The sequence below is a fragment of the Arctopsyche grandis genome, chromosome 3 (assembly GCF_051622035.1).
Source record: "Arctopsyche grandis isolate Sample6627 chromosome 3, ASM5162203v2, whole genome shotgun sequence".
NCBI classification, from domain to species: Eukaryota; Metazoa; Arthropoda; class Insecta; order Trichoptera; family Hydropsychidae; genus Arctopsyche; species Arctopsyche grandis.
Window position 1 is genome coordinate 7,733,971 of NC_135357.1, and position 27,169 is coordinate 7,761,139.

At 34.6% G+C, this 27,169-nt stretch overlaps 1 protein-coding gene across 1 annotated transcript in view; it reads right to left on the bottom strand.

The window, feature by feature from the left end:
• Positions 1-1,547: 1,547 nt before the first annotated feature.
• mthl1 (adhesion G-protein coupled receptor methuselah-like 1) overlaps positions 1,548-27,169 on the bottom strand; it is a 103,539-nt gene continuing 77,917 nt past the window's right edge. The window contains exons 3-6 of the mRNA XM_077426824.1: positions 5,518-5,702; positions 3,295-3,433; positions 3,055-3,226; positions 1,548-2,985 (exon numbers count right to left, since the gene is read on the bottom strand). Coding sequence (XP_077282950.1) covers positions 2,803-2,985; positions 3,055-3,226; positions 3,295-3,433; positions 5,518-5,702 — 679 coding nt within the window. The 3' untranslated portion in view covers positions 1,548-2,802. The remainder of the gene's footprint in view (positions 2,986-3,054; positions 3,227-3,294; positions 3,434-5,517; positions 5,703-27,169) is intronic.

Here is a 27,169-nt window from a genome sequence, read left to right on the forward strand (position 1 = left end):
GGTATGCTTATTGTTTCCGAGAGTCATTTCTTCGGATTTAGAGCAATTTGTATATTCGACGAATGTCAGTAATTTGTGTACCATTATTTTGATCAGCGTCTTTACGTTGATGCTTCGGAAAGCCACCTCGTTGTAGGAATTACAGTATTGTCACAATTATTATATTTATTTGGAATGAAGTTATAATGGAGCGTGTGTATAATAAGTACATTTGTATATTTTTGTGTGTTTGTGTGAGTTTAATGTTGAAAGCTTGTTCATATTTAATCGTATATATATATATATATATTTTTTTTTATAATTATGAATACCGAATTATCAAAATGTCTTCACATTTGCATTAAATGAATTATTTAGGCTTGCTACTTATTGAACTATCCGTCGTATGATAGGCATTTTAGTTTTTCACCGAATGATGTATTCTTTGGTACGAATGTATATTACGATAGTACGAAATTTTTAAGGTGATCATCATCGCCGATTGATGTTCCAATTTGCGCCCTTGCTATGACAATAAATGCAAAATACTCTTGGATCTTCCACAAACTCGCTCGGCATTGTGCATATAATCTTATTTATATGAATCAAGTATACTGAAAGAAATACTTTGTAATATACATTATATAGTGTGTGTGTGTGTGTGTGTATATGTATGTGTGAATGAATGATTCAGAACTGAAGATTTTCTTTCGAAAGGGCTGGGTTTTGTAATTTTGAAAGGTCATGTAAAAGTCAAAGTGAAACTATGTTTCTTGCTTTTTAATTTGATTTTAAATTTTAGTTAGTTATGATTAAGTTACCGTGCAAGTTTTCACGAATCATTACTATTTAATATTATTATTATATACTTATTTTATAAATATTTGATGTGGGAGTATATTACGGAAGCGGTGGCACTGGTCAGGTCCGCTCTGCGTGGGATATTTGATGCTGGTCTGCTGTATCGGCGCTTCGAATATACCATACACACCGAAAGGTTACGCTTGTATTTATTATATAAATGTGTATACATATATCTCGTGTAATTATTAATTATGATTAAAGTAATGTGCGTGTAAAGATTGTACATTGTAGTGATAGTAGTTTGTAAGAGTTGTTTTTCGAGCGTTTTGCGGCTAAAACTCCTTCGAAAATGTGTATATATATATATATTCATTGTATATGAGTGGTGTGTGTGTGTGACGATTGTAAGATTCATTTAACTGATTGCGTTGGATCTTGTCTGCGGAATTGTATTCATATTTATGTCATTTTTTTTTTTTTTTTATTATTGAGAAAGTCTTGCCGATGTATTTAAGCTATTTTCAAGCTTAAAATTTTCCGGTTAAATGAATTTTATAACGAAGATGATGATGAATTGAAGTAGAAGATTGTAAATATATGCAACTGCAGTACACGTTTTTTGTGAATAAATTCTTTAATTTTCTTAACCTGAATATTTTTATTCAAAATGTCACTATTTTTTATTTAAAAACGATTGCGTATTGCGATTGGAAATAAAAATGAAACTGTCAAAATATGTGTTATTTTTTTTTATTATTTTATTTCTATATATATAATGTATATTTTAAAAATACAATTTTGGCAAGTAAATTATTAATGTACACATTCGGACTCCTCGTATTGGGGATTTAAAATATAACTCATTCAGTTTATTTTAAAAAAAGAAATAACTTTACAATTAATAGAAAAACAAATCGATACAGGAAAGGAATGATGAATAAAATGCATTAATATCTTACAGTTTTTTTTGTAGCTTTCTTAAAAGGTAAACTTTCTGCATCGACACTGCAGACATACCGTAATCATTACACGTACACAAAATTCAAGACGAATTAATCTCAGTCACAATAAAAAAAAGGCTCACCGATAAAACTGCCGACCGTTCTTAAAAAATACATATAAATCATTCGACGAGATGACTTACTCACATTCGTAGACAATTTTATACTTACGATTTATCACAAGTTCCGTCTCAATCAATACCTGCACATAAAGCTGAGTGATCAACAAAATATAACAACATAATAATAGTCACAAATTAAAAACTGAACATAAACCGAGAGGATTGGCATTACATTCGTCGATCACATAATAATAATATATATCCGCACAATAAATATACACAGTAAAAAGTAAATTTCACTTACGAATACATACATACATATATCGAATATTTAAATCTAAATAATGACTTACACATTTCAAATATGAAACAATAAAAATATAAGAGAACTTGTACATTTTTTTTTCATCTAAAATGTATACACATCGAATATACATATATCGACGGTACGGAAACATTGAACAATTATGCACATTTATATATACACATCGAATTATACACGTACATATATTTTGAGTATGTTGAGGTCTTTTTCTACAAATCGATATTTTGAAATAATCAAAATCCAAAACATAAACTATGTTTCATAGCAAAAATAGTCTGGTATTTGAAATATCAGCATTTCAAAAGTGAATCAGTTTTTGACAATTACTCATATAATCCTAGAAAATATTTACCTATATACACATTTAAATAGATGATTTTTTGTTATCACACAAATAATCTACAAATTAGACATTTACAACAATAATCTTGCAAACACATTTCACTCGGTTGAATACTATATGATCATTATTTTTGCATTGAGAATGCAAAATATCAATTCAGTTACATCTCCGTCGAGAGAGTCGTCCGGTTTGCACCGATGAAATGTGTTCCTACGTATATAAATGAGTGATGATGAAGCTTTGGTTGGTGAAAGTCTTAATTCTTCCTTATACTTAATCGCAGATCCTTCAACACACCGTCTCCATGGGTATTTTGACCGTGGTGTTCGTATTGGCTATGGTGTTGTTCGTGACCGAGTCGCCCATCGACGGCAGACCCTGCGACGAAGAGTGCATAATGGCTCCTGTTGTATTGGCCGTGTTGTTCCGCAGCATCTTCAAGCACCACATCTTCTTGACGGCTGCCCAAACCTACAAACAACAAATGATAAGTTCATCGTTCCAGTGTATGGAACATTTTGCAATATAAAATGAACATACCTGAGGTTGACATCCGACGACGATGAAAATCAAAACTCCTTGCAGTGCATTGATGAGATCCGTCATGTACCAGAGATAGCTAGGTCCTCCGACAGCCCAAGAAACTACGTCGGCGATCCACGTCACACCCATAACTACCACCAGCTTCATACAAACTCGTCCCAAAGCAGCCCTATAAATAAAACAACAATAAGACAAAGCAAATGATATTACAAAATCAAAACAGATTCGAAATCTAACCTTTCTGTAGTAGACTTGACATCTTCCCGTTTCCATAAGCCGCATGTCAACTGTCGGGCCGTTGATGCAAACAAGAGAAGATTTACACCGAGCAATACTCCAATAGGTCCAAAGAAGAACGTCAATATTTCCAAATCGCCTATAAATACAATAATATACTATTAATTGAATAATACTATTACAAAGTTTTATTTAAATTGATGAAATTGTATTGTTAGGGTCAATTTTTTTTTAAATGGTTTCTGTCCACTTGGTTACCATGTCAATTAATCAATGTTTGAATTGTTGTTTTATAATAAGTGTAGATAGAGATTGGAGTGAAAGACGCAGTGGAAGAGGTAGTTTATTGATATCAATCCGTCGGCCTGCCAGCTCTGAATGAAGCACGGACCAAAACCGCCTAATATCTATACACATCGGATACTCTCTGCAAAGAGAGATCATTGGTTGATGGGTCGCGAGACCTTATTGGCTGTTGTATACAGCTTTTTCATACGTCGAGGCCTTTTTGGCGCGAACGCAATATCAAGTGATCAGCGCTAATAAACCAGAGGTTGACGAGCGCCAATCATCTAATCTCTATGACATGAAAAATGTTACTTAAAAAGCGTTTTTAGATTTAAATGTACAATAATGTAATGCTTTCAGCTGAGTAGTCATGGGTTCATTGGTATTACTGCCCAGACCTTGGATATGTGACTTCAGGTCGATCGTTACCTTTCAGAGTTTGCAAATTTATCTGATTTAATTGAAACGGTTCCGCCCAATTGGCAACCTTTTCTGTCTCATACAAACTTTAAGTTTATAGCATCTCGAATTTGCCGATATATAAATATGCTACCCGCTCTGTAAATCGAAATATTAGTACTATCGAATTTTTCCATAGATGTATCTGTGATACTGTATAAATATGATTGCTTATCAATGTTTGTAATTGGTCAGGAAGGCGCATTAGGTTTTATCTGTTAGGTCTTTCTGGTATATATGTTACAGTTGAAGTGTCTCTTCCTTTTGTAATATATTTTGACTAGTTGGAATATATTCCATCTAACCTGGTACCAACTACCGTTATAGTTGAAGTGTATTTTCAGTAGTAATATATCTTGACTAGTTGGAATATATTCCACCTAACCCACGTAAGTTGATTCATATGGCGAACTACATTCCTTCTGGTCAAAATATATTACAACTGAAAATACAGCTCAACTATAAGTTGGTACCAGGTTAGATGGAGAAGTTAGGTTTGCGTGAAAACGTCACTCGACTAGTAAATTAAGTTGGAAAGTCATATTTTTGTTTTGAACACATTCTTAGAGTTATCGTAATACGGTACACATTACCTTTATTTGTAATCCCTAGCAAATCTTAACACATTATTGAATTCTAAAACATCCGTAAAAACATCAGAGCTGTCAAAACTCGACTTTTATATTATAACAACTGGCGCACATTGTTGAAAGTGTATTTGCGCTTGTAAAGATATAATTTACTAGTTGAATTGTATTCGAATATGAATGACCTAAAATGCCACTTGAAATATATTACAACTGAAAATACACTTCGACTTTAGCATACATACTGTAGCATATTCTAAAAGGAGCCGCCGTTATAATTAGTTTCGAGGATTATCTCCAGGCTAAGTGCAAGTAGGCGAAACAATGGAAGCCACCGAATTGGCTTAGTGAAGGCACCCAGTCCCTTCTCAGAACTGACAGCGCGATAGCGTGGGACTGAGTGCCTTGGATCGTGGGAATGCGAAATTTTCGAAATTATTGCAAATCGCTTGCATTTTAACTGTTTGAATGTACGAAAGACGAGATATTGATGGGGTTGGGCAGATGACATATCGATGTACATTGATGATTGGCAATTCTTAAAATTGAATTGGATCTTTCTGGCAAGTTTAAAATGGCAAAAGCCGAGACAAAAGTATGAAATGAGCATGCGTCCGCTTGGTTTGCAATCGTTTGGAGCGCATATCCGGGTACGTGCCTAAAAAATAGGGAAGTAACCGGACGTCGAAGATGCAGTGAGCGACCTGCCCGTTATAAGCAGGTATTTAGGCGATATCAAGGCATTCTGGACGGAGCACTGGCGGTGCGTGTATCTCCTGAATCACCAATAAATGCTGTGAAGCGACTTTGGTATTTTATTTGGACCCTCCAACCACCTCTAAGCAACAATACAATGTATGTATAACAAGTATCTAATTTGAAACTGTACCGTAGAACCAACAGCGCTGTACACCGAAGCGAGGTCTTAAGAAAGTCTGATGAGGATCCGGAGGCAATCTGTCAAGGACCAGAGCAATGCCGGCAATCAGTAGAGGACCACCCCAAGCGAATACTTCATAGAAACGCAATCGGCATACTTCTTGACGCTTCTCCAAGCTCGTCGGTCGGAAATCTCTGCAAAATAAATAAAAAGAACACTTTAATACCAAGCTTCAAAGCTTACTTATAAAACTACTTAGCAAATAAGATTATATAATATGAACCACATGCATGATATATGGCACAGACAGATTGTCACAATCAACAACAAAAAAATAAAGAAAAACCCGGTTTCTGTTTAGTATCGTTGAACCGACTGGTGTGAACTGCCTTAAAGAGCATCTGCTTATTACATCGCAAATTGTGATTACATTGAAACTCGGTAATTTGTTTACGTATTGGCAATGTGTTTGGCAATTCCGTTCCGTCAATTTGGTTTGAAATTTCCAGACGCGCAGATAAATTATTCAACGACAGTTTATGTTTGAAAGGCGGTTGATATAAATTAAGCAAGTTTCCATTTGAGTAAGATTACAGTGCAAATAACAATTCTGGCTACAGACGACGATTTAAATTAAGTATGAAAGGAAACACTCTTATATAATTGGTACAAAAGTGGTGTTATAAATCAAGTGGGAAGCCCGACTCTATATGAGAGATCTAGACCCAGAAATCTTGTACTAATTACAAGTTCAAGTTACCGGCAAGGTATTGATTAATGACCGCGCTCGAAATCATCACTGTACATCTCAAAAACGAGTTTCAAAAAAACAAAATAGGGTAGCTTGTATTCGTGGGTTTATCATTGAATGTGTTGAATTCCCACTAAGTATCTTCAAATATTTGGGGCAGCAGTTACGGTCCATGGCGAAAGCTTTATTTTTCCCAACTACCCTCATTCCGCTGATGCTTTCCACAATACAATTCGGTAATAAAGTTAACCTAATCCATTTGCTGTGAAAGGTGTGCGGTCGAACGAACCATTGAACGTTTTGCGGATCGTTTGTATGTATAATGAAATGCCATGGTGGTAAACAATCGATTTTATTTTTTCGACCGATTCGCCATTGTTTATTGTCTATGAGAGAACAACTGAAGTGGCTGTGTATTTTTTTTTTTTTTTGCTAATTAATCTTGATAGGTCAAACGGTTCTTTTTTTGGTGAAACTTTCGAATACTCGATGCCCTTTCACGTCGAATACAAAAACGCATGGGAAAGAAAGTGGTGAAAGAAGAACGTTCTTACGATTGATCTTTGACATTTGACATTAAATTCGCACACTTTTTAAAATTAGCTCGTTCGAAAAGGTATCCACATTTTCACATCTCGTTACCACTGGGAATATCTTATTGCGTATTGAGATACTTATTGCGTGCTTGGAAAAAATTCATATTTACTTTAACATTAGAGCGAAAACGCATAGTGCACGCGGCACGTGTTTTATTTATTTTAGATATTTTTGCACATGTAAAAAAAACGCTAGCACGCATAATCTATGCTACAGCACCCAGGTTTAAATCCTTGTATTGACATAGGTTGGCAATTATCAATAACGGTGATTCCCATATTTGAATACACGTAGGAGAAACTAATCGAAAAAAATAACTCGTGCAGTTTTTCACAGCCAATAACGTACTAGTACCGATCGATTCAGTGTGTTTTAGCCCTTATTGTTTTTCAATGGTGACACGACAACTCGTTCACAGATTTTCCGTAAACCGATGATGCGCTCCAGGCATTACGTATACGGCCATCTCTTTCTCACCCCGTCTGTTCACCATGATCTCGTTTACTCTGCCATTACGTATGCAGCCATCTCTTTCACAGACCATTTGTTCACCGATAACAGACGGTCTGTGAAAGAGATGGCTGCATACGTAATGGCATAGTAAACAAGATCATGGTGAACAGACGGGGTGAGAAAGAGATGGCCGTATACGTAATGCCTGGAGCGCATCATCGGTTTACGGAAAATCTGTGAACGAGTTGTCAGGTAATGGATCGTACGGCACGGACACCTTCTTGGCATACTGTGGTGAAAAAGCATGTCTTACACCGCATTGTTTGATACATTTTCACTGCTTGAATTGGTGAAATATATTTTCACTTGAAATATGCTTTTACTGTACTGTAACGTAGATAACTGAGTGTTTGATATACATAAATGTGGAAGGACTAACAATAAAATACGCCAATCCGACCAATTAAATAAAGCTACTGGTTTATTGTTTGGTGATGCTCTTCGCATTGCAAAATACATATTTATACAAATGCACATAAGAATCTTGTCACACTCGTTCCAAATGGGTCATATTCATCAATCATAACAACGACTAATAAATTCTATCTCATTGGCATCAATTTTATGCGTACTTTCATGTAGGAAGTTCAGCCGCAATCACTCATACGAATATCTCGTTATTATGATTGTGGCTCATAGTGAAATTAAGAATGATAAGGTGCATTTTTCACATCAAAGGTCACCCACGCGCACGCAGGCGTAATTCAGACGAGAAGAAATGTTGCACAAATGAGGATACAACCACGTTGATGATGTCAATTTTAAGTGGCGACGAAATTGAAGACGACGTTTCGCCAGGAAGACTATATTCATCCTTATTAAACACGTATGAAAAGCCACTTCACGGTGGACAAAAGAGAAACTTATAGGTGAGACGAGTGGTAGGCGAGCGCCCACTTTAATTGGTGGTACGTACATAGGAGTAGGAGGAGAGAAGAGGAGGACCCACCGACGAGGAAGGATTATGTTACAGTGCTCATTGCGTGTACGTGGCCGATGAATGAGAATTGGAAACGACTCCGTGACATATTGGAGGGAATTAGTCTCAGCTGGACCACAGGCGATTGGAGCACTTTGCCTCATAAAAGCGGCCGGTCGACAGGAAACGTTCCAGAAAGAAAGGCGTAACAGGGATCGTCTGAATGTATGAGACGTGGTTTGAATCCTAAATCAGGAGAAGGTGTGGAAGAACGTGTGCAATTGCAATAACGGTGATGCATACTGTATCGGGACAAATGCTTATGAATCGCAAAATTAGACATGCATACCTTTATACAGGTAGTAATTAAACTAGAGACATTTACTACTAAATGTCAAGATTCTATGGTGGTTGTCAATCTTAAATGTCAACGTTCGATGGCCTTATTTTAAATAGCCATATAGATAGCTCTTACTTAATGGTTCAAGTTCGATTCATAGACTTAGCTATGTATTAAGTAATTGTATTTGACTTGAATGCCAATCATACAAAGCAAGGCATCTCCAAATTATTGTTCCTTTATATATACATAGGTTTTTCATTCCAAATTGACCCTTTTTCATTTCAAATTGACATTGAAAAGGGGCCAATTTGAGACGAAATAGGTTTATTTTTGAAATGAAAAAGGGTCAATGTGTAATGAAAAACCTGTGTACTAGTGCCCTGTGTGCACATACTTGTGCACTCGGTAAAATATCGCAATTCGGATCAACGGAAGCCGCCATTTGATCGGCCGACACAGACAAAAGAATAAATTAAAAAAACGATTTTTTTTCTCAAAAAAAAAAATTTAATTTTAGATATTATAAATGTGAACGAAGTGACATGCGCAAAACTCACGCTATGCCACGTCTCTTTTCACGATATACGATTCCAAGGGGAGACGACTCATTAGTAAAGAGCGGACCAACTTTGCGCCGTTCTTTGTTCATTGTTCGCCGTGCTTTGTTCATTTTTATGATGAACCTTTTTTTATGCTCTCTAGCTTTGTAGTTTGCCCTGTTTCCTAGAAGATAGACCCAAAACGCCATATTTCCTAAAAAAAAGCACGCTTCCGGTCCTACCTCTACTCATTAGACGATTATTATATAAAGAAAAGTAAACTAGTGGTGCTACCCGGCTTCGCTCGGTAAACTGAAATGCAGTAAAATAGTGAGAATATCGTCGAACCATGAAATGAAACCAAGTAAAAAAAGCCTTTTAAAAAATCTACATTTATTTTTTTATTAAATTTATTTGATTGGAAAAAACTAATGTCATCTATCGACCGACCAATCACAAACGTCTTTTACCTATCCAGCCAATCAGAAACGACTTTGACGACAGCCAATCAGAAACGAATTAAGGCGAAAACACACTGAGTGGTACGTGTTTTTTTTTTTAGATATGTTTTAACATCCCTTAGTCCAAAATACTTTTAAACATGCGAAAAAATGTTGCATGCTTTGCACATATTCATGGAACGCCCAGCACACACCGTTCCAAAATCACACCCTGGAGTGTTTTCGGTGATATTTTATCCTTGTATTTATCCATACTTGACAGTGATCGATAACTGTGAATCCCATATTTGAAGAAAATTATCGAAATAATAAGATCATACGAATTCACAATGACATGAGGATACGCCCACCTCAGCTGGGGTCTACCTAGGCATAGTGTGCCGTACGATTTAGTGTATCTGCACCCTACTCGATTCCGGCCGGATTTGAACCATCGACCTCTATATATTGGTCAAAAATGGGTTTGCTGCAAATGATTGTAAAAAATGGCTTAACCAATGAACTACAATGTGGTTTATATTATACATATTTAGCCCTGTTTCCAGATATACATATGTAGGTTTGTTAAAAAAAATGAGAATGCATATAAATAGTTGAAAAAATATCGACATACATATGTACATATGTGATGAAGATGAGATAATTTAAAGCAATAGATTCTCATTCTTGCATCGAGTCATTATGCAAGTAAATGTAATCAATCACACGATTTACTAAGACTGGTTCCACAAAGTGTTTTTAACGCTTGATTCCGTAATGAATAATTAACGTGGTCATCAACCTACTCGCTGGATTTAGATCTTCGCCTCGTATGCTTATTTAATTAATTATGAGCATTCAAAATCCATTATAAAAAGTATCATCAAACGAAAATTATACAAACCAATCTTAATTCCCATTCCTTTGAGCATATTTCATACTTCAAGCAAACTTTATACACCTACATATAATGTATGGACGGATTTAAATCCCAAGTAAATAAATAACTAATCAACTAACTTTTAGTTCGAATTCACTTGTTTTGTCGTTATAGCTTGGGTTGGAGCCATTAGAATGGAGTGCTTAAGCTGAGGACGTTATTGATGTTGGGACCACCTCGAAAGGTCTATACATATTTGAGCAGCGAAGTAAACTGGATAGGTGAGTACACATTGACCGAAGAGTTAAAACCACACAGGACGATCGGCCATAAAAGGACTTTTGACAACGAGAAAAGGATACATTTAAGGCAAAGACAAGCAACAACCTTATAAGGTCATATAACGAAGAAGGAAACACACATTGTTTGAATCCCGTCACTATAAATTCGATCGGCTCGGATGAGATCGAGATACCGATGACATTTGAATGGGTCGCACATCTTTGAGATGAAGTCGTCGATGACCTAAAATCTCGGTATCTTGATGAGCTATTACGCCAAATAGCATTATTGAGTTGTTGATGATTTCGCTGTAAAAAATGAGCGTTATAAATGAGTTTGCCTTTCAACGGTTATAGAACAACGCAAAAACGTGGTAGTTTTATTTATTATGAGCAAATCAGTATTGCTAAAACTCTAATATAGTAAAGCAAGGTTGAATCCATAAATAATGTTCGATGATGTTATTTATATTTTAAAAATACAAAGAAGGTAATATATTATTTGAAAACTAATATGTGATTAAATTTTTGATGCAAGGTTTTTTCGAATGAAAACTTTTGCTTCTCAAAGTAGTACCTTAACGAAAAATACTTCAGATTATATAGAAGAGATAGAATTTATCAAAAGAGTAGTGGAATTTATGTATGTATTATTAAATTATTTATATATTTACATATATTCATAAAAATATAATTTAATAAATAATAATAAATAGCAATTTATGCCGCGCCGATAATCCCGCGTAACTCTGTCAATGCCGCGCAAAATAGAACTATCAAATTAAATAAAAATAAGTTCGACCGAGGTTGTTAGTGGATATTTAAAATGGTTGAAATATTATATTCTATTAATAAATATTTCCAGTTTTAGTGAAATCAATTTGTTTTACATATTTATCTAATTACACTGTTTGACACGAAACATGGTTCAGAGACGAGATATGACTTTTCTTATAGATCTATGCCCAGTAAACACGAATCTGGTAATAAAAAATGTTGATTGGCTCGAGATTCGAAGATATGTGTTTTTTAAATCGAGCGATTTTTCTATATCTTGGTGTTGTTCGGTGGATGTCTCAAAATCTGCCAATTTCCTGTACAAAATGAATATTGGAATCTATAGTCGGGTATTTTATCTTTCATTTGTAGTACTTTTTAGCTTTCAAATCTCTCTAAGTAGTAGTCCAGTTCAAATCAAAAGTCAAAGTACGTATTTTCATTTGGGACTTTTTCCCACTGTTAATACTATTTTATATTTGGCATTTTCTATTGAAACATGTTTATTGGGATAGTGTTCTGACCACACTATTTTTTGTTTTCGTTTAAAAGGGTTAATTGGAAGTGTGCTGAATTTTAAATCGGTAAAATTGCGAGCTAAAAGCTCGCTACTATTATTTATTTGTATTTACACGATTCTGAATTGAATTAATAGGGATAATATATTAAATTGTCTCTATATGAGAATTAAATAAAATTCCACTTAGAAAAATCATATTTCGACTATTCTTGTGGATTAATAACAAACATTCGTTTATTTTATCGAGGTAAGCCAGTTATCAATAGAATAAAACCTTCTGAAGTATGGGTAAAGACATCAGTACCTACTCCGATTTGAGTGGGATGGAAATACGGAGACACAAATCGATAATTGATGTGCTTCCTCTTTCCGATACAATTTTATATTAATGCAGCTAAATATATACATTCGTGATACAAAATTACGACGTGAATACTAAAATCCCGTATAAAAGCCGCATTGTTGACATTTGATCTGAGCTAGAATCGAAATAGGAGACAAACCTAAACTACTACATGTGTGTATCTAATTCAAAGGAATTTGAATTTTAGTTCTAGTATTACATAGTTTTGAACATTTCTGAAAGTTATACAAAACGTTGTACAAGTCACAAAATGCTTCAAACGTTTCGACATATGTAGGTACAAAAGAGAACACGAATATTGAGTATTTAACTTAAAGTTCTATAACTATGTATGTGTACATAGTAATGTCCCCTTTAATCTAAAATACAACAAACAAATAAAAACGTTTGAGAACCTCCACTAATCAATGAATGAACTCGTTATTGCGAGCAACGTTCTCGCGGAAGTAATTGGCAGTGTGTAACGATCGTACTTACAACGATTTTTTTCCATTTGATTTGTATCGTATTGTACCAAAAAGTCGTCACAGATAATACGAGGTATTTTATAAGAACTCAAGTGCGCCACGTAAGAGCGTTTATGATTGAGAAATAATTCACCTATAACTATCGGGCGACATTCGGTTTACGAGTGGGTGAAATTTTAAATCCGGGTTCACTATACGAGATTCTCAAATGTGTATCTATTTGTATGGGTGTATTTGATGGTCACTTTCTAAAATGCACTCCAAGGTGCACTCGGCTCGAAAGTGAAGCGACTCTTTTTGATCCTTTGTTGTGGTAAAAGTAGCACACGAGATCCTCCGAGATAACGAAGTGAAGTTTCGTTTAACGAGAATAAACCGGTCTTGAGTGCAGCTCGTAATTCCCGCAGATGCTTTCGGCAAATTTTAAGCAACCGTTGACAGTTGCGATAAAAGTAACATAATTCGGATTAAAATTTAGTAGATTGTTGTGGCTAGAATTGAACGTTCACACAAAGGCAATAAGCTGCTAATTGAAGCGGTAAATCTCAAATGTTGGATGAAATGAATTTTGGTATGATTGTATTCCGCAGATTTCATCTCGACTTTCGCTTTCATCAATGAAATTACAGACCGCAGATCGATTCTTCATAACTTAGCGTCATCTACATAGCTTTCACTATCACCAGACAGATAATAATAAAAGTCCTAGTTCAAATCAAAGTATGTAGTGTGGGTTATATGTGTGGGGAGGCTGGTTATTAGGGCAATCCCAAAATAACAATACACTTTCCAACAGTGCTGAATTCTAAAGAGAAAAAAAGGTTTACTTTGGCACACGACGATGCTTTTGGTACATGACGATTTGACGGATCGTATTGTGCTATAAACAAGATCCTTATCTAATGGCAGACAAGTAGCTCATCGCTGAAAAACATCTACACCAAAAACTTGCTAGGCAATTGCTGAATGTCTACATCATTAAGGCGAAAACACTGATTCCTACGCCATGCACATCCTCGTGGCTCTCAGCTGGGAAAGGCGTTTCTTCAGGTTATTCATTAATTCGTATGATCTTATTATTTCGGTACCGATATTGATCACTATCAACACTATGTCAATACAAGAATAAAATATCCGAGTTTTGGGAAGGATGGCGATGGTATATATTAGGCGTGCTAGAGTTTTTTTTTGCAGCTGCAAAACATATTTAAAAAAACACGTGCCGCGTACCAATCGGTTTCTGCAGAAGATCATGAACAAAGATCGGCGTTAGAAAGATTCGTTTTAAATAACAATAGAACACCCCAATAATGTTCAAAGCAAGAAAGCACGGTTTTTTCAACATTTTATCAAAAATGGGAATCATTGTTTTCGATCACTATGTCAATGAAAAAGCATCACCGAAAACACTCCAGGGATGATTTTGGCCTGGCATAGATCAGGCGAGTTAGCATTTTTTTTACTTGTACAACTATCTATCTATCCTATCCAGATATCCAGAAAAAAGCATGCCGCGTACGATTCAGTGTGAGCCTATGTAAGTCTATGGCATTTTTTTCAGACTAAAGCAACACGTATTGTTGCTACAATGCGTACCGGATTTTGAAATATAAAACCGTTGAAGCTACTAGTGTTGCTTCGTAGAAAAAGTGAGCGGTTTCGTAACGGACGAGATTCATCTCAAGGTGGACTAGAATAAGAATACATAGTTAGAATACAGTATGCAGTTTCCTGAAGTACATTTCGCGTGACATACTCGATTAAAAACGACACAGCGTACTAATTATTTCATCGAGTGTTTTTCCCATCTCGCGATTAGGTAACACGCATTGAAATTTCGACCTCAATTCTTTGGTCAAACATCCTCTATATTTTCACCTGTCGTTCGCCGTTGATCCGGTTGGTGAATCACACCAGTTGCACCATCCAATGACGACCTCTACGACCGGAGAAAGTGAAATTTGGCGCTAAAGCCGGACAAGAAGAACAGACGGTTTGCGTTGTCGAGTTTCATTGTGATCACAGAACGAATTAGCGGTCGAAAACGGCACTTTTGAACCGTTTAAACTTTCGCCGACTAACATCCCACACATTTGAATGCGGCATTGAGGCATTTTATCGCTCGTCTTCCAGCCGCGAAGGTGTTGCTTAATGTATCTGTGTGTTTTGTGAAGGAAAGGCAAGTCACCGTCCATCCATCTGAAGCAACCCTGATTACACATTACGCACAGCGTAATCGTATAATCGTCCATTGTTAGACGCTGGGTCTTTTGGGTGTTAAGGCGGACCCTGAATACGAATGGGACTCCGAATTTGGGTACAGAATTAATCGTAGACAGGGTACCACTATATTGGACTATCATAACTCGTTCTCAGCTAAATATGGAAAATTTTAAGCCTACGCATCCCTAATTCGGACGACTAACAGATAAGTTTACGATCTTTGCTTTGTACAATGTAATACTAGATATATATGTACATACATATGCGGTTAGAAGTCAAATTACTTTTTAGATAACTAGGCATAATATCATGAAGCTAATTCGATGCGCTCATCGTTGAAAATATAAAATATGTACATATGAAAGGAAGCCACTTATCCGGCGATGAGTTGCCTGCTACGAAATTTATCCTGGCAGACGATACTATGAGCGATACTACGAGTTATCAATCGAGCAACTAATTGCTCGACTTTGTTTCTAAGAATCTGTTATCATATACTTATTTATCAAATCTTTTTTCCACTTTCGTGACAAGAAGAAGGAAAGTTGATCTATAAAGTCTATAAAATTATATATAATCATTACAATTATTGTTCTACATATATCATCTGATACTCATCTGAGAGGCTTTACTAGTTTTTTACTTAAATCATTCAATTCATATTATGTTCTAAATAAAATTGTCTTATTAGTTGGGCTATAAGTTGCTCATCGTTAAATAGGGTCTAAGAGCAACGAATTGCCGTCAATTTGCTGAGCAATAAATTGAAAAATTCCTTCATGAGTAAAAACTGACCACCTTAAACAAGTATGTGTGATTGATCAAGTGGATATCATAAAAAAGGCTTGCTGTTAGCAGGTTGTTCATTTCATATGGGAAAATCATCATTTTTCAAAATTAATTGCTTCTAAGAAATCCACTTTTAAAGCAAAATAAATATAGTATGTATTTCAACAGTGACTATTTAATGTTATGCAAAAATAAATAAAAATAAAACAGTTCAAATTCTATAGAACGGGAATTGAGATTAAATATTAGGTACATTGTTGCATTAGAGAAGGTCAAAAACTTTATCTTAATTATACGTTTCATCATTTTTTATCTCGTTTATCGCAAAATATATATTGAAATTGCAGCATGTGAATAATTTGCTCAGCTCTCGCCGAGTTTTAGACATTGGTACACACATTTTCCTTGAGAAAAATCTAGAACCGTAAAATCTCGAAGGTGTTGGCCAACTGTACAGGAATTATCTTTGCGCTGCATCAATGAGAATGCAACTCGTTGTACATATTACAGTATATGTACATATTATATACCCGTACGTACTTGAATTATACAGCGATTTAAAACTTTTTGAATCACCTCTCGTACTGAAAATAGAACAAAGCGAACTTTTGCGCTGAAGCAGCGAGTACACACATATGTACATAGTTCGTAATGAAGCGAAGACTTTGCAAAACTGTACTATGAACCGTTGATGAAATAATCGTATTAGGAAAGGTGGATTGCGAATCCGAAACGCTTCTGAATTTATAAGGTATCAAAGGACAGGATGTCCGCCAGCCGATTGCACAACAAAAAAACTTTCATCGTCTGGGAATTTTAATGTAGTCAGTGTCCGCTTCACGTCTACTTAAAAATTCCTCGACAACTATGTACCTATGCACTACCGGATGATAGATTTCACTTCTTGTTTTGAACGATAACATTTCATACAGATCCATAAAACGTACACCACTCTAATGGTAGTTTAACGACGGCAACAAAGGGCACATACATCATATACTGGAGTAAAATCGGTACGAAACTTTACAGGAGAGGAAATGACTGTTCGATTTGAATACAATGAACTTAAAAATTCCATGCTTTTAGACAACTCTTTCACCGCCGGATGTTTTGAATCAGCGATCCCCAACCAACGAATCATGAATGTACATACGAAATTGGACCGTTACATTATATACATTATATATAACCAGCAGCGTGGTCTAGTGGTGAATGTTGAATTATTTCGTACTTGATGTTACGAGTTCGATTACCAGCTAAGTCTCGCTGTTGGCCAGACCTTCATTTGTCTAGGTCGATCGTTTCTTATCAGAATTTTCCAATTTTTCTGATTTTCATTGAAACGATTCCTGTAAAATTGGCGTTTCCTTCCCAATTTTCTGTTGCGAACCTTTAGTTATTGTTATATCTTAGGTTTCGCCATATTGCTCACCATAGATGTCTCTGTGGTTGTTTATCGAATATAAAATTCATATTGTTACATGAAAGTTATTCATCGTTATTTATCGCATTAATACGATGTTTGTAATATATGTATACTGACCATAGATTTCAGATATTATTTAGATTTACATGTATATATGTAATAATTATGTGGACCAGGAAGGCGCATTTGGGGTTTACCTGTTAAACCTTCCTGGTAAACATATTTGTAAAATAAAATAAAAATAAAATATCTATGGTAACGCATTGATTGGATTATCCAAACTTTATAACACACACTGATTTTCATCAAAATAAAATCTTAACTATGATTCGAAATTAATTTTGGTTTCTTCACATTGACATCTAAAAATATCCTGTAATACTAATTAAATTGAAAAAAGTCAATATGTTTCCTTAGTTTATTATATATTTATATATTCAAGAAGGAGTGTCAAGAGTTGACGCTAAACACAAACATAAAATAATCGAATTGGTGTCTAAAAACGCGTGGCGATTAAGTGGTTAAATGAGTTATCAAATGAGTAGGAATGAAATTCGGAATTGGAAACATGATTAAAGGTTGAGTAGCACTGCTTTCTCACACGGTATAATTTGTCTCGAAAGATGATTAAAAATAGTACATAAAGGTTGTTTTTTTTTAGATAGTTTTGAACACACAAAAAATCGCTAGCACGCCGTCTATATTGTCGTGATCCTTGACAAAACTCACTATCTGGAGTGTTTTTGGTTATATTTTATCTTTGTATTGACAAAGGTTTGGTGGTGATCGATAACGGTGATTCCCATATTTGAATAAATGCATGAGAAACTTGTCGAAATACATAATAAGATCTTATGAATGAACTTGATATGAAGATAAACCCATCACAGCTGGAAATCAAAAGCACTTCCCGTGCCACATTTTTTAGTGTGCTCTTACAATAAGAAATTTAATTGGAAAATGAGTTGGAAGAAAAAAAAGGGGAGGGGGGGGGAATTATTTTTTGAACAGTGGTGAAAAGGAGAATGGAGCAGAAAAGGTTGGTAGCTCGTGTTTTAGAAATTAATACCCACCTCTTAAGATTTTTACAAAACTACCTAAAAAATACACAAACGACATGACGTGACGTGACGTGAGTATTTAAAGTTTTATTTATATTATCACAGAGCTTACCAGCTACTGCACGTATCCAGCAAGTACGTATATTTTATATTCATAAAGTAAGTATATTTTATTTTATTTTATTTCATATAACATGAACACTCGCCTTTACATATCGGTCCAAAGCAACGGGTTCACTTATATATACAATACAATCAAAGCAAACCATAAGCATTTTATACAATGCGAATTCATAAAAACATCTACAATGACATATATGGAAAAGTTTTTGCAGCATTTTATATTCGAATTGGCCAACCTCGAGACGCTGAATAACTTGAAATTAGCAAGAGTGATAAGAAAGGAGATGCCAATTTTACAGGTATCGTTTCACTAAAAATCATAAAAAATAGCAAACTTTGATAAGAAACGATCGACCTGGAGTCACATACCAAGGCCTGGCCAGCAGCGGGACTCTAATGGGACTCAAACCCGTAACTACTCTGCCCGACAGCATAATATGTATACTTATCACTAGTCCACGCCGCTATCAGTTTTCCGCCAGTATTTTATCAACAAAATGGTCAGTATTTTATTATTATATGTCATTATAAATAATTAATGGACAGTATAAAAATCTGTCGTACATTCGCCAGTACAAAAAGCAATGCCAGTTGAATGGAATTTTCTATCAAGAGCGTATCAACCTTGTGGTGATACCAACCCGAAAGTAGTACCAGCTATTCGTCAAAATAAAACTAACCATTTAACATTCATACTGACCATTAATTATTTTTACTGAACGATGGATGCTGACCGTTTAATATAAATACTGACAAAAATACTTAAATATTGCTAAAAATACTTCAGGGGGTGATTTTTGGCCTGGGCATCATAGCGTCGCGTAACTTACTGTGTGCCTTTAGTCTTTTATGTGATAGATTAATAAGGTTTCATTGGAAAATTTCATTAATAGATATAAATAAAATTCATTATAATAACAACCAAAGTACTTTGAAGACGCCGTTTCGAACGATCAAAGTCACACACAGCCTAACAAAATAAAAAACCACATAAATTCTACTTCGACATAAACACTACCACAATATTGCATCTTTACACGGGTATGTCTCACCTGTTGCCGAAAAAAGCGTAACCAATTTTGCGCCAAAATTACAACTCGCTTTTACGACGCCATAAAGTGCTCGTAGCGGGGTTTTAAATGCTCCAGTGTGATAAATTCGGTTTTTGTGTCACATTTTCGAGTAAAAGTCGTGATAGTTCAACAATGCACCAACATGATGATGGAAGCGGATAAACTCCTCTTTTGAAATCCGGATGAATGGGTCTAGATTTCTATTGGACTTGTGAATGAAGGCCACCGGACATCTATTGAACCAGATTCTTTCCCTCGCATGGACTCTTCTCGTTTCGTTTATTTTATTATATGTACATATATTTTTATTGATAATACATATTTGAATGACGGCCATTCAGTACCGATGAATGGCAAAACGGTCCTTTATAATCCTCGTGTATGTAATTATTATATGCCTTTTATGTGTGCTGTATATATTTATTTTTTTTAAATATGCAAAAACAATGCTGAATGTGTACGTAAAGCGAGATTTATAAAATTTGTTATAAAATTTTCTCAGATGTAAGCAAAAGTCGCATAAAAGCGAAAGGTATTTAATTTAATATATTCCAAACCTGTTATAAACTTCTTGTGTTCACATTTATGTTTGAAAAATTCCTTTCGTATTTACATAAAAATTTATAAAGCAATTCTGCCGCCATTACTGCAATAATAAGCCCAAAGAATTTCTGTAAATTATTCTTTAATTTCGCGGTTGCGAAAAAATACTTAGCGAATTTTATTTTATTTATGTATTATGTATTATATTATATATTTTATTTGTGTATACGCATTGTTCGCTTTTTTTCTTTGAAAATAAAAGTACAAATATAAATATGAATATTTGTACATATGTAGCTACAGACTCAATATCGTTTGTTATTATACTTTTGTGAATGTGACAACATAATATTCTACTGCGAAATTTGAAACATTGACAATAACAGATATTACATTTATATCGCAAACAGATACGGAAAACTTCAATATTCATAAAAAGAGAAAATCCTCTACTTGCTATTCAACATATGAACATACATACATACATATGTATGTACGTATGTATTGTTTTGACGTTTACTCAATCACATAATTCTTGTCTCTCATTCATATTAAAAGTATGGAATCCACTATCCATAACCCATTCAATAATATAATAGAACTACAAATCGATGGATTTGTTGATCTTAGATCTTTTATAACATGATTAAAATATGCCGTTAACAGTAGTAGATTATCTCCAAGGTGCTTACCTACGGCCCTTTTTGAAAAATATAAATTATTTAAACTTAAATTTTTTTTTAATTTAGTAAATATCTTTGAATGTCTAAAAAAAATGACATTATTTATTGGGGGGGGGGGGGGGGGAGAATTCTATTGCCCTATCGTGTTGATCCGCAACTGGTTGTTAAACACAACATAATGTATAAGGACTCAAAATATTACTAAACAACAGACCGCATATTTTAACTTAATGACGGTCATTCGATAGTTTTGTCAAAGTGATCTCTGAGGCTGTTCTCTACTCTAGTGGCACGTACCAGTTTGATGGCTTCGTTAAACTTTGCAAGGAGTATCAAGCTCTTTTACCAGATATCTGTTAACTTGGATTTGTTTAATCTAAAAGTCGAGTTAAATTTGTTACTTAACCTTTTGAGTAGTGAGTTAATTTTTACATGAGAAACGTCTCAGGAGTGAGTTTTTTTTTTTCAATTAGAAGATTTTAATTATATTTAATGTATGACATATAATCAACTTTAAATTAAATTTTAAAAATTCAGTTGTTCTCAACCTTTTTTAAGAAGTTCTGTGGTCCTCAACTTTTTTTATTGACATATCGAAAAACTTATTCTGGATTTATTTATAATATATTATACCAACTAGATTACAATTAATTTTAATTCTTATTATAATGAGATTATAATAAAAAATAAAAGTTCAGTGGTTTTCAACTTTTTTAGACGGTTTTGTGGTTCTCAACTTTTTATTTTTATCTTATAATGAATTTATTTAATATATATTTCATAAAATACAACATTTCTTCTGATTGGATTACAGAAAAAGAAATCAGTGGTTTTCAACTTTTTTTTTATTTTTATCTTGAAAAACTTATCTACATAGAATTTATTTATGATATATTTTATAAACTAAAACATAATTTTATTGTAATAGTTAGATTACAATCAAAGGTAAACATTTAGTGATTCTCAACTTTTTTTTTTATCTGAAAAACAGATTTTTATAAAAAGATATTTTACAAACTATAACTCAATTCTTACGGTTGATCATAGCAAAAAATTATATAGGTACAAAAAATAAAATAATATAGGTACATATGTAGCTTATTTATAATATCTTAGGAACAAAAAAATTTTCCAATAATTCTTGGTCTACTCAGTAGAATCTACTGCCACTGATTATCCGTGTTATAATATAGATATGTACATAGGTGGGGTTTGGTGACTATTCAATCACGGAGTCTTGAACGGGAACGAATCTGCAAATTTTTTATAACTTTAGTATTGAAAAGTTTGAAAATATGTAAGATAAGTTGATATAAAACTTACGTCAAAATTAATAATTTTTTCTCGTGTGGTAATCTTCAAAACAAGGATGTACACATAATGCAACATCACATGGAAGACACATTCATCGTGTGTCCTTTCTTGTTTTTGGGCGTCTTACGGAATGACTACACACGTGACATGCTCTCTGCGTTCTTGATCCTTGGGCAGCTGTTTCAGGCACTGGATGTGGAAAATGTCTAGCCGTAAGTCTCACAGGATTGTCTTGAGGTTTTCTACCTCCGGAAGGAGATGGTCTCACCTTATGATAGTTTTCTACTATTTGTTTTATTATATTTAGCCGAAAGTCGCTGAATTGAGGTTTCTCGCCTGTCTTTACTAAATATAAATTGTAGGCATTCAGGGTGGACACATCAATCAACCGGAAAAAAATCTTTTTGTACCATTTCAATGTTTTTCTGGAGGTATCCATGAAACTAATCATCATATCTGATTTATCGACAGTGCCCATATTCAAATTATACTCCACTACGGCTTCAGGTTTGTTGATATTTTCACCTGTCGTGTAATTGATTGCATCTGTTTCAACCATTTTCTTTTCATGAATATTTGTGAGCATGTGAACCTCCCGTTTGTCAATCCATTTTATTGCCAATAAATTGTTACAATGTAGAAATTCCACATACCCACGTTTATGTTTTCCTGCGGGAAATTTTGGAAATCCTTTCCTATTGCATCGTATGGTACCGCATGCATGGGTTTTATTTTCGTATAAATATTCAAAAAGTGCCGGACTGGAATACCAGTTGTCAATATACAATCTATGTCCATTTCCCAAGTAATCTTTTACCATTGTTTTCACAACAGACCCAGATACTCCAAGATCTGGGTCTGTTTCTATTTCTGTTTGTTTGCCGGTGTACACAATGATGTCCAAAACATACCCTGTTTCCACATCACAACAGACAAACAGCTTTATTCCAAAGCGATGTCGCTTGTTGGGAATGTAGATTCTAAATGATAACCGTCCTTTCCAAAGCAACAGACTTTCGTCTATGCATATGTTTTGGAAAGGATAAAATATCTCTTTATACGATCTTTTGATTGGATCCAATAATGGCCGGATTTTCCATAGTCTGTCGTTATTACGAACGGTGTTGTCTGTGAAATGAAGCGCTCGTAATAAAAGAAAAAATCGATCCTGTGAAAACAGAACACGGAAGAACGGAGTCGCAATGATTGGATTTGTGGACCAATAGTCCTTCATGGAATTTTTTCCAACTAGACTAGTCAACATAATTGTACCCAAAAATACATACATCTCCGAAACATTTGTATCAACCCATTTTTTTAGCTTCGACTTTTCACTTAGATTTCTACTGATTTGAGCGGCGTATCTATTTGTTTCTTTGACTATTGTGTTCATTGCATTGGCATTGAAATACAGTTGGAAAAAATCAAGTTCTGTCTGCATGCGATATCCTGGCTGAATTCCGGATAATGCATTATCGAATGGGTGTATTTGAGGAGTAAAGTCGCCATCTTCCCATTTTCTCTCGTCATTCCGACTGCGTTTGGGTGGTTGTGGTTGTTCGTCATCATCAGTATCTTCTTCGTCTGAAGAATTATTCAATTGGAGAATTAAGTCATCCAAGTTATCCACCATATCCTCATCTTCACTGTCAAAAAAAAAATTGTCTATTTCTTGATCATTTGATCTTTGAGACATTTTGAATTTAAAACGAGCAGATCACAATTTTTATTTACACTTGATCACAAAAAATATTATAATGCACTTCACAAAAAAAGTTTTTATGTACCGAGTCGACAAGACGCGAATGCGTTCGATAACGCTAATTGGATAACGCATCCAATATAAAACCGAGATCCGATTCTAGTGTATGTTCGGAATCAACTGACTCGAAAAATCTTGTCGAACACTCTTATTTTGTGGGAAGTTGTAAAATTGACATATTTCGCTCGATTATATGATTGATTTGTGGCCCGATGGCGACCCTTTGGACAAAGTTTCCCTTGCATTCCGGACAATTCTCTCGAAAATAAATAAAATTCTAATTTCACGCTAAATTATTTTTATTAGGGTCAAATGAAATAATGTTAGTCAGAGATGTCGATGTTATTCGTTCGGAACATATTTTATAGTGTTTACATGTGGAAAATATTACTTTAGAACAAAAAGTTGTCGTCATGTTCAGTCATCAAAATTTAACTGGCTTTCACGCCTCGTTAAATTTGGTTTCTTTATTCGAATACAAAAATATATATTCACAAGAGTGAAAGAGAAACCTCAGCAACACTTGAAAAAAAACGAGATGCAAATATGTCGAACAATGAGAGAGGTAGAGTATTTTGAGTGATTGAACGTGTCAAATCGTACAAGTACGGCCGTACTCTGGCGGGGCCATTTTTTTTGCCACGTACCCGTACGGCCGTACTCCTCAAAGGGTTAATAAATCGCTCGTAGATCTTGTTGTAGAATAGGTTACTACGAAAAATTGCGTAGCGAGCAACTTATCAGCCGATAAATCGCTCCGTAATATAAGTACATATTAAGTATTCTTCTCCATACACTACCGACTACTTTAAATATCCAAACATACATATTATTGACTTGGATTTTAATGGTAAGTATTTTAGTCCATTTTTGGTCAGTGTTTATATTAAACGGCCAGTATCCATGGTTCAGTATACAAATGGTCAGTATTTAAACATTAATGGTCAGTATTAATGTTAAATGATCAGTATTAAGTTTCATTTTGACGAATGGCCAGTATTACTTTTTGGTTGATATCACCATAATGTTGATACGATCTTGATAGACAATTCCATCCAAAATGAATTGCTTTTGTTCTGACGAATGTACGTCAGATTTTTGTATTGTCCATTTGCTATTTATACTGATATATAATAATATAAAATTGGCCATTTTATTAATAAAATACCAGCCAAAAACTGATTTATATACTTTCTGAAATTGATTAAAATACTGGGCATTTAATTTGTTGCCCATATTATTTATCAATAATGAGGATATTCTAGCTAAAGAAACTCTAGAAATTAAATACGAAATATTTAACTCATATTGTTTATAGAGATTCAAAATCAAAACAGATATAGGCACATATGTATGTACGTACTTGCATACAAATTGGCTTTAATTAGTTCACACGGAAAATACCGAATAATAAACCATACTGTAATTACGTGCGTGTAAAATTTGTATAAAAGTCGCCTCGAACAAATTTCACGAATGATTTATGGGTAGCAATTAAACGTGACGGACGAACCAAAAAGCAAAAAAAAGAAAGCTCGAAAGACAACGAACAGGGACAGATTGAGAGGACAATTCAATTAACCGGACATTAGGGCGTAATGGGACAGGAATTAATCCCCATCCCCTGCCACAACGTCTATTCGAACGTTTCAAGGTGTGTATTTTCAGGAATTTCTTGCTGCAAATAAACAAGGATGGAAGGGGACGATCGTCCAGGAATCCCACCCAACACCCCCTCCTCCTGCCACCTCTTCTGTTCTCGCGGTACAATGAGAGTCCCCGCAGGACCCGTCGAGGTATTTCACGTATTTTATTCATAATGAATTCCACGAGTCGACTGAGTCGACGCCATTTTATCGAAGGTCGTATGTCGAGTAGGAGAGGAATGCGTGAAAAATGGTAGACCGCTCAATGCTCTGAAAAATGATGTGGATTTTTATCATGTAAAGTTTATCAAAGCTCGTTTAATACGGGGTGGTTTATTCTTTACATTACTGACATAGATAATGTATATTATTGCTTTATACTAGGGCTGTGGAGTCGTCAATAACGTACGAAGTGAAACTAATATACATAAAACCTCAAAAAAAAAATACATGACTCCGACTAAAATTAATTCCTATTAGGCTAATTATCAAATATCCCTGGGACAATATATTTTATTTATGAATACATTATATACAATTAATAAAATTTAGGCATTTAGCGTTACGGATTTGTTAAGTATCAAGCCTCTCCTCAAATTGACGTAAACATGAGAAAAAGACGAAGATTGAAACAGTCTCATGTCTCAGATCTGCATACATTGAGTGAGTCACTTTTAAATGCAAAAAATTCAACTTAAGGTCTGTTCATACCTATCCAACACGAACCGGCCGCAGCAGGTATCCTGCAAGTACGGAGAGTATTCTTTGGTACATTCTATATGAATGCGTGAGTTCGCATGCGCGAATGAAGTATGAATGCGTCCATATAGAATGTAGAGTCTGTTCAAGAAACGAGCGATCTGGTTGACAGTGTTCGTAACTACCGGTTGACTGCAAAGTATGCGTTACGCATATATGTATATATATATTAATTTTTTAAAGTTTTTCTCAAAAATGAAACAAAATGAACTTTTTTGTTATCTAAATGTATTTATTTTGGATTATTATCTGGTTTTGGCGGAGGAAAATACCGGAGCGCACATGCCGCACCACTACATCATGCACGACTGTATTATACCTATGCTTTTATATTGTTGAAAAAAATAACTAACAATTTTTTTATATTACTTATGTGTTGGGAACTTTGTAACCACCATGTATGAAAAAGCGAAGATACGTCTTCCTACGTCGAACGCCGAAGCGAAACTAATGAGTCATTAGTTTCAAATACTGTCTGTACTTGCAGAATACCCGATGCTGCCGGTTCGTGCTGGATAGGTAAGAACAAACCTTTAAACGTGAAATCGGAGTCGGGGTCGCTCGTTTTTTAACGACTCCGACTCCGACTCCACAGTCTTGCTTTATGTATAAAAACGAATGAATAAAAGTAGAAACTGACTTACAGACTAAAGACGCAGGTAAGATTAAAATTAATGGTAAACGTATATACATACATACATACATATGTAGATCTCCGGTTACAAGTTAAATTTTGATTTTTTTTTTGTTTTTAGCTATATGTATACACTACCTATATATGTATATGTTGATTTTCAAGAAAACTGGCATAGATCATGCTATAAAATGTACAAGCAAATTGGATAAATAAAAGTTTCAGGAACAATTA